This window comes from Palaemon carinicauda, chromosome 25 (genome assembly GCF_036898095.1).
Source record: "Palaemon carinicauda isolate YSFRI2023 chromosome 25, ASM3689809v2, whole genome shotgun sequence".
Taxonomy (NCBI): domain Eukaryota; kingdom Metazoa; phylum Arthropoda; class Malacostraca; order Decapoda; family Palaemonidae; genus Palaemon; species Palaemon carinicauda.
The window spans coordinates 96,102,298-96,112,297 of record NC_090749.1 but is presented as its reverse complement, the minus strand read 5'-3'; the positions used below and the strand labels follow the sequence as shown (position 1 = coordinate 96,112,297).

Genomic DNA, 10,000 nt, shown 5'->3' with positions numbered 1-10,000 from the left:
TGTCCTCATACGCCTGACAACACTGAGATTATCAAACAATTCCTCTTGGCTAAAGGGGTTCACTACTGCTCTGTAATTGTTCAGTGGCCACTTTCCTCTTGGTAACGGTAGAAGAGATTTTTAGCTATGGTAAGCAGCTCTTCTAGGAGAAGGACACTCCAAAATCAAACCATTGTTCTCTAATTTTGGGTAATGCCATAACCTCTGTACCATGGTCTTCCACCGTCTTGGGTTAGAGTTCTCTCTCTTGAAGGTACACCCGGGCACACTATTCTATCTATTTCCTCTTCCTCTTGTTTTGTTGAATTTTTTATAGTTTATATAGGAAATATTTATTCTAACGTTGTTACTGTTCTTAAGATATTTCATTTTTCCTTTTTTCCTTTCCTCACTGGGCTATTTTCCCTGTTGGGGCCCTGAGCTTGAAGCATCCTGCTTTTCCAATTAGGGTTGTAGATTAGCGAGGAAGTAAATATATTTTTTTTTTTTTTTTTTTATAGATGGAATGTCTTGGTACAGGCAACTTTCAGTCGTTAGAAAATTAAATCTTGGGTTCACCAGTCTTGGTAAATTTAGAACTTGGAGATAGTTAATGATAAATTTGGATGTTTAATAGGAGCTAATATTGTTGTTGGATGCCCAAAGAAAGTTTATGTTAATTATAGACTCCTAGGAGGAGTTAATGGCAATTCTGGACGTCTAGAGGAAGGTTATGTTAATTATAGACTTCTAGAAGGAGTTAATGGCAATTCTGGACATCTGGAGAAAGTTTATGTTAATGATAGACTTCTAGAAGGAGTTAATAGCAATTCTGGACATCTAGAGAAAATTTATGTTGATTATAGACTCCTAAAAGGAGTTAATGGCAATTCTAGACGTCTAGAGAAAGTTTATGTTATTTATAGACTCCTAGAAGGAGTTAATGACAATTCTGGACGTGTAGAGAAAGTTTATGTTAATCATAGACTTCTAGAAGGAGTTAATGGTAATTCTGGACATCTAGAAAAAGTTTATGTTAATTATAGACTCCTAAAAGACGTTAATGGCAATTCTGGAAGCCTAGAGAAGGTTTATGTTAAATCTGGACTCCTGGTAGGATTTAATGTTAATTTTGAATGCCAGTAAGGGTTAGCAATGTTTATATCAAATGCTTGGAAGGAGTTGATGCTAGTTTTCAAATCTTCATCTTGATCTTACTACAAATTTCATTTCATTAGACGATTTCAGTTTCGGATGCCTGGACAATGGTTCTCAAATGCTGTTGGAAAGTAGTATTTAAATAAGATTTTCGTATAACTGGCCTACAGAATCTGGTATGAATTCATTCCTTTCATATTCCCAGTCTCATACAAGGGCATGAAAACAAGATAACGAGCAAGAAGGAAATCATTCTGATCATTAATCATATCATAAATTCATCCCCTTCACCATTGTGGTCATTAACCACAGCATATTCTCATTCATTTCTCCCCTTTCCTTCTCTTTCCCTCTCTTTATTCGCTTTATCTCTGTCACCCGATTCAGTTATTGATCGTTTTCTCCACAGGTGGGGAAAGACGTGATGTCGGCGGCCTTGGACGTTGTCGAAGGGGAAACCAAACAAGATTCAACTCAGCTCTACGCTTCCCTCCAGAGACTTCAGCAGGTGACATCATGATTCTGTAGACTTCTTCTCTCTTAGTATCATTGTGCTTTCTCTCCCCATATCTCCCTTTGATTATGGTACAACCCCATATTAGTCAGCTGATTCTAAGATGCATGATTAACTGTTTAACCCTACAAAAACCAAATGAAATTTTAACAGAATCTGATTCTTCTCGCTGGTGAGGTGAGTCCTCTATCCACTGTTATAGAGGACTTATTATTCCCAGTATTATTCTAAAGTAGTTAAGTGTCATCAGTTAATCGTATTTCTTGGATTTCAATAGGCTTAGAAAACGGGGTGAGTTCTCCATTGATAGGTAGAAGTGAAAGAAAGATGGACATTTTCATATGCAGGGAGAAATCAAATGGAATGTATGAAAAGAAAAAAGGTAGAAACCAGTGCGGCTGCTAGGAATGTATGCGTAAATGCCACATTTTTGCAAGTACCATAGAGTTATAAATGATGGGCATTGGATATTTCTATTATTCATATCATGTAATTGTGTCGTTCCAACCCGGTTGGTGCCTTTGGAGACAGCCAAGATATATAATGTGATATCTGGTTTGAGTATACAATTGCTTGTCAATTTTAGGAGTCAAGAAACACTTGCGTAATTCTAAGCTTACTGATTAATCCTTCCTAACCCCAAACTCTAGCCCAGATGTTCCCAATATCCATTTAATTACTGACACCAGCATTTGAACAGCTCCACGCGGACCGCGCCAAGGACGTGTCGTCCTCCTCGGACGCGCTGAACCGACGCGTCGAGAAGACCAGGAAGCGAGTAGGATCCCTGCAGCAGGAAGTGGAGTCCCTGGCCCAAGAAATCGACGAGCTCCAGGGCAAGATCACGCAGGCTCAGCCGGAGATGGTCGTCTTACGACGCGAGAACAGGTAGGTTTTGGACCCGTACTGTTGATTCCAGAGGCGATAGTAGTTTAAGTTCAAAGTTGGAGCAAATGTTTTTATGTTGACCAGGCTGACATGAGTCTTTTTATAGTTTATATATGACATATCTGTTTTTGACGTTGTTAATAGTTTATATAGGACATACAGTATCTGTTTTGACGCTGTTACTGTTCTTAGAATGATATATTGTTAATTTATTCTCATCATTTATTTATTTCCTTATTTCCTTTCCTCACTGGGCTATTTTTCCCTGTTGGGGCCCTTGGGCTTATAGCATCTTGCTTTTCCAACTAGGGTTGTAGCTTGGCTAGTAATAATAATAATAATAATAATAATAATAATAATAATAATTGACCATTTCTACATAAATAATCAATATATGCTATCATTTATTATTGATGATGGAAAGGCTTATAAAAAATGAAGGAATGAAAAAATGGCACTTACTAACATTCCTGTTCCTCTGGAGCAGATAGTATATCTTATACCTCTGTCATGTCAACAAACATCTTGCACTAGGCAACACTGAGGAGGCTTTATCAACATCCTCTTTTTCATAATGTAAATGTTATTTGACAGTTGCTATTAAATGTGTATGTTTATGCTTGTGTTGATTTGTAAGATAATGAATGGTACTCATCAGGAGTTTAATTTCTATACAGTCTCATAGATCTATTAAGAAATCTTGATCCTTATTGTAATATACATATGTATATATATATATATATATATATATATATATATATATATATATATATATATATATATATTCCTACCTCATACTGGGATCGAAACTTAGCCCCTTCAAATGAAAGGACAGGCCGCTTGCAACTATGCCACCAGAAGCTCAAAAGAAGTCGGAACCCAACTTCTTTTAAGCCTCTGGTTGCATGGTTGGAAGCTACCTGGCCTTTCATTTGAAGGGGCTAGGTTTCGATCCCTAGTATGAGGTAGGAATTTGTTTCTATTTGAGTACGATATTGTGTTGATTTTCAACCACACACACACACACACACACACACACACACACATATATATATATATATATATATATATATATATATATATATATATATATATATATATATATATAAATATATATATATATATATATATATATATATATATATATATATATATATATATATATATATATAAATTTATATATATATATAAATGAATTTCAAGATTTCTAGTAACCTTAATTGATTTAACCTCGTTATGAATTTGAAAAATTTAACAAAACTCCTTTACGAATTGACCTGGAACTTGGTTCGTCATACATATTACAAAGGTTAATTAGAATTATAAGATATATGATTTCTGTTTAAAAATACAAATCTCTTTATTGCTCCTCGCTCTGCAATTGCCAAAATAAAAAAAATGAATAAAATATATTTTAGGTCACATTTCAGTATCAATATATAACTAATTTAAGGAACCCTATGAATTTGTACCTAAGAGGCTGCTACTGACAGGACTTCGACAAGCATTGTTTTGATAATGTGCTCACAACTAATAAAATTTATGCTTGTTACTTATGAAATTTGTTCTTGTAACTTATGAAATTTATGTTTGTAACTTATGAAATCTATGCTTGTAACTTATGAAATTTATGCTTGTTACTTATGAAATTTATGCTTGTAACTTTTGAAATATATGCTTGTAACTTATAAAATCTATGCTTGTAACTTTTGAAATTTATGCTTGTAACTTATAAAATTTATGCTTGTAACTTTTGAAATATATGCTTGTAACTTATAAAATTTATGCTTGTAACTTATGAAATTTATGCTTGTAACTTATAAAATTTATGCTTGTAACTTTTGAAATTTATGCTTGTAACTTATAAAATTTATGCTTGTAACTTATGAAATTTATTCTTGTAACTTATAAAATTTATGCTTGTAACTTTTGAAATTCATGCTTGTAACTTATAAAATTTATGCTTGTAACTTATAAAATTTATGCTTGTAACTTATGAAATTTATTCTTGTAACTTATAAAATTTATGCTTGTAACTTTTGAAATTTATGCTTGTAACTTATAAAATTTATGCTTGTAACTTTTGAAATTTATGCTTGTAACTTATAAAATTTATGCTTGTAACTTTTGAAATTTATGCTTGTAACTTATAAAATTTATGCTTGTAACTTTTGAAATTTATGCTTGTAACTTATAAAATTTATGCTTGTAACTTTTGAAATTTATGCTTGTAACTTATAAAATTTATGCTTGTAACTTATGAAATTTATTCTTGTAACTTATAAAATTTATCCTTTTAACTTATGAAATTTATGCTTGTAACTTTTGAAATTTATGCTTGTAACTTATAAAATTTATGCTTGTAACTTATGAAATTTATTCTTGTAACTTATAAAATTTATCCTTTTAACTTATGAAATTTATGCTTATAACTTATAAAATTTATGCTTGTAACTTTTGAAATTTATCCTTTTAACTTATAAAATTTATCCTTTTAACTTATGAAATTTATGCTTATAACTTATAAAATTTATGCTTGTAACTTTTGAAATTTATCCTTTTAACTTATAAAATTTATTCTTTTAACTTATAAAATTTATCCTTTTAACTTATAAGATTTATGCCTGTAACTCATAGAATTTATGCTTGTAACTTAAATAATTTATGCTTGTATATCCTCAATATTTGTTCACCAACAAAAAAGACAAAAACCCTGGTCTCCCTTTCCCCAATCTTGTAAATACACACCAGCCATAAAAGGGTTAATGCCACTTACCAAAAGTAAACAAAGGTAAATCTTGAGCTGGATTCTGACGTAAAATAATAATCCTTCTCCCCAGGTTACGACGCATCATGGCTTGCAACGACCTGGCTTCCCAGATGCGCCGTCGGCAAGCGGCCATCGTGGACCTGGAACACGAGCTGGAGACGCTTCGGCTGAGGACGTTCCCCATGCTGTCGCGCCCTCCGGCAAACCCATCCTAGGGCGGTTCTAAGCCTATGAATCAATGGAAAGAAGGCCTAATTGTTCATGGATTTTAGATATGTGAGAAATACTAGATGGTTTGTGTAGACCAAGAGGTTTGGTTGGTCAGTGGCAATGTTGCATTTTTAACACAGTCGCTTTTTGAAAAATGGTTGGTTACTAAGCTTGATGTTTTTTTTTTATTTTGTTATTAAAAAAACCATGAATTTTTTTTTGTGTATTATTATGGTTACCGTCCAATGAATATAGTTTTTTTTTTATTATTCATTAAAGATGCTTTAAAACAATGCTTTACCTAACTGGGGTGACCAACAATGAACAGGAGATGCTCTGGCATATATGCCACAGCTGCTACAAAATGTGGGCCTAGCAGTCTCACCTTAAGACTCAGCTAATCCCTCAAAACAGCTGGAGCAGCGGATATAAGAGAGGGAATGCTCTAAAGGGTTAAGATCAGAATATGCAAATAGGAAATTAGAAAAAAAAGTAATATTATAACAGACTTAAAGAGTAAAGAGGAATATGTATAGAGTTGCAATAAGGCGTTTGAAGTAAAGAGGCAGAGTTGTATGTGCATATTAATACATATTTGTATGTATGCATGTATATATATATATATATATATATATATATATATATATATATATATGTGTGTGTGTGTGTGTGTGTGTGTGTAAGTATGTCATCATAGTATGTTCCAGTTTTGATATCCGCATTTCTTTTTTCTTCCCATATATTTCAAAAAACGTTGGTTAAAGTCAACAGAATTTAAATTTGCAGTCGTTTAGCCCCGAGGGCAACCTCCATACCACCATAGCTCTCATACACCTACCCAGGAGAGAGAGAGAGAGAGAGAGGAGAGAGAGAGAGAGAGAGAGAGGAGAGAGAGAGAGAGAGAGAGAGAGAGAGGAGAGAGAGAGAAGGGTATATCAGATTAAAGATTTAGAATTAATCAGCCACTTCCTTGAGAAAACTCTCAAGATCTTTTGTCGTGTCACAAGTAATCAAGTTCCCTGCCGAGAAGAAAACAGAAAATACGAGACCTTTTGAAATAGGGTGCGACACTCTGTCAATGTTTGTCGAGCCGTAATGTTTCGAGACATTGGACTTATTAATCGGGTGTTCAGAGAAAACGCCTCAATATTTGATGTAAACAATCGAGTCAAGTTGAGCTTCCATGTTATTATTATTATTATTATTATTATTATTATTATTACTAGCTAATCTACAACCTTAGTTGGAAAAGCCAGATGCTATAAGCCCAAGGGCTCCAAAAGCGAAAAATAGTGAGGGTTTTGTAACCTTATCTGAGTAGGGATACCTTAACTGGGGCCTGTGTATCACCATGATCAGCAAAGCTCTACTAGTCAGGGTCTTCACTACTAGGTTGGTTTGCTGTGAGCGATCAGACAAAAATCTCCCGCCATCACCAATCCGCACCGGCTAGCGTGTTGATGAAAACTAGCTGAACCCCAGACATGAATAAAGACAGGTCTGAGGCCTTTGTCCTACAGTGGCAGGAAACTGCTCCATTTATTGTTGATATATATATATATATATATATATATATATATATATATATATCTATATATATATATATATATATATAAAACTAATGGTATTTTACAGCTACAAGCAGCAATATATTTAAATGAGGTTCAAATTGCTTTGTTGATGCCAACAGCTCTCTCAGCAATGAGAGAGAGAGAGACGAGAGAGAGAGAGAGAGAAGGAGAGAGAGAGGAGAGAGAGAGAGAGAGAGAGATTCATAGCTTCCAATAAATCAGCAATAGTTGAACGCATAGGAGTTTGGAGGCTCTTGGCAGCCTTATTTTGTGAATTTTTGGAGGCTTTCAAAGCCAATATTGTTGATGTTTACAGTCAGTTGTGTGCAAATTTGGAAGCCTTGGAAGACATTACTACGTAAAATTTGGAAGCTCTTAGAAGCCGATAGTGTGTGAATTTGTAAGTACCTATGAGTCATTAGTTAGACGCCATTATTGTGTACATTCAGAGGTATTTAAAAGACGTTATTGTGAGAATTTAGAATCTAATAGAAGTCAATTTTTAATGGACAAAATTAAGAGGCCTTTTACTATGCACATTTGAAAGTCTTTGGAAGCTGCTAATATGTGAATTTGAAACCAATTGGAACAATTATCAGAAAATTTGGAGACCTTTGGAAGCCTCTGTTGATGAATAGGGTGGCCTTTGGAAGCAGTTATTGTACGAATTTAGAGACTTTGGAAGCCATTGTTGGGCGATACTGAGGCTTTTGGAAGCAGTAACTTAGGAAATTTTTAAGCATTGGAAGCCATTGTTGACGAATAGGGAGACATTAGAGGCAGTTATTATACAGATTTAGAGGCCTTAGGAGCCATTGTTGGGGAAATACTAAGACTTTTGGAAGCAGTAATATATGGAATTTGGAGGCCTTTGGAAGCCTTTGTTGACGAATAGGGAGGCCTTTGGAAGCCTTTGTTGACGAATAGGGAGGCCTTTGGAAGCCTTTGTTGACGAATAGGGAGGCCTTTGGAAGCCTTTGTTGACGAATAGGGAGGCCTTTGGAAGCCTTTGTTGACGAATAGGGAGGCCTTTGGAAGCAGTTATATACAGATTTAGAGGCCTTTGGAAGCCATTGTTGGGCGAATACTAAGACTTTGGGAAGCAGCAATAGAGGAATTTGAAGGCCTTTGGAAGCCTTTGTTGACGAATAGGGAGGCATTTGGAAGCAGATATCATACAAATTTAGAGGCCTTTGGAAGCCATTGTTGGGCGAATACTGAGGTTTTTGGGAGCAGTAATAGGGGAATTTGGAGGCCTTTGGAAGCTTTTGTTGACGAATGGGGAGGCCTTTGGAAGCAGATATCATACAGATTTAGAGGCCTTTGGAAGCCATTGTTGGGTAAATACTAAGACTTTTGGAAGCAGTAAAATAGGAATTTGAAGGCCTTTGGAAGCCATTGTTGACAAATAGGGAGGCCTTTTGAATCAGTTATTATACAATTTAGAGTCCTTTGAAGGCCATTGTTAAGCGAATATTGAGGCCTTTGGAAGCAGTAATCGAGAATATTTTGAGGCCTTTGGAAGCCATTGTTAGGCGATAACTGAGGCCTTATTACTATGTGAATTAGGAGACATTTGGAAGCCCTTATTAAGTGATTTTGGAGTCAATTGGAAGACACTACTACAGGAGTTTTGAGGCCTTTAGAAGTCATTAGTGGGCGAACTCAGAGGCCTTTGGATTGGAAGTCATTAGTATTAAATCTGAGGAAGAGCTTGCCATCTTTTGAATAGACGCTTTATCATTCCTTCAAAGGGAGGACTAGAGGAGAGGGGGAGGGCTAGGGGTGAGGGGTACTAGTCACCTCCCTCTGGTCAGTAATGAATCTTCTTGGGATGAGATTGCGAGACTCACACCCTTTTTGGCTGTGGATGCCACCCACACAGTCAACTATCTACCAAGTACATAATTTAATAGCTTATGTCAACGAAATTTATCGGGTGAAAGATAATACAGAGAGAGAGAGAGAGAGAGAGAGAGAGAGAGAGAGAGGGATCCGAACAATGAAAGTAATATAAAGAACGTTGGTGACTGTCAATATTATAGAACAGAATAATAAATGAAGCTGGCTTCCATCTCTCTCTCTCTCTCTCTCTCTCTCTCTCTCTCTCTCTCTATTGTGCCGATATGCTGAACAAATTTTGATGCATATGTTATATTCATCTCAAAGAACACACCTCCGATTACACATGCCCTCTCTCTCTATCTCTCTCTCTCTCTCTCTCTCTCTCTCTCTCTCGATCAAAGTTTGACTTCTTGAAGCAATGCATACGAAATGAGAACAAATGTCCCAAGATGAAAACCATCGTACATTGTGTATTGAGTTCTCTTACATTCTTAGCATATCAAACGATGTGTGAGAGCACCCTTTTTTATTTATTATATTGTAATTCTATGCTCTTTTGAAGTTATCAGACATCGTGCCTCAAACATCAGACATTAGACCATCAGACCATCACACATTGACAGACACTGAACTTTGAAGATCAGAAATTGGACTTACATACATACACAAGCTTAACATCATTATCATCATCATCACCCGTCACCAGCCCATTGCAGGACAAAGGCCTAAGACATGGTTTTACAATCACGTCTGTTTATGGTCTTTCAATGCCAGTATATACCCACCAACTTTCTGAGTTCGTTAATCCATCGTCTTCTCTTCCTTCCCTTACTTCTTTTGCAATCTCTAGGGACCTATTCTGTTATTCTTAATGTCCATCTATTGTCTGTCATTCTAATTATATGTCCTGCCGATGTCCATTTCTTTTCTTACATGTTGTTAGAATATCGTTTACTTTAATTTGCTCTATCAGTATCCATGTTGCTCTTTTTCTGTCTCTTAGTGTTATTTCCCATCATTATTCTTTACATAGCTCTTTGAGTTGTAACTAGCTTATGTTCTAAG

General features: G+C 35.3%; 1 protein-coding gene across 1 annotated transcript in view; it reads left to right on the top strand.

Moving 5' to 3' along the window:
* Positions 1-5,593, top strand: part of LOC137619153 (cilia- and flagella-associated protein 43-like) — a 66,470-nt gene extending 60,877 nt beyond the window's left edge. The window contains exons 18-20 of the mRNA XM_068349340.1: positions 1,547-1,645; positions 2,352-2,539; positions 5,380-5,593. Of these exons, the coding sequence (XP_068205441.1) occupies positions 1,547-1,645; positions 2,352-2,539; positions 5,380-5,524 (432 nt within the window). The 3' untranslated portion in view covers positions 5,525-5,593. The remainder of the gene's footprint in view (positions 1-1,546; positions 1,646-2,351; positions 2,540-5,379) is intronic.
* Positions 5,594-10,000: the final 4,407 nt, after the last annotated feature.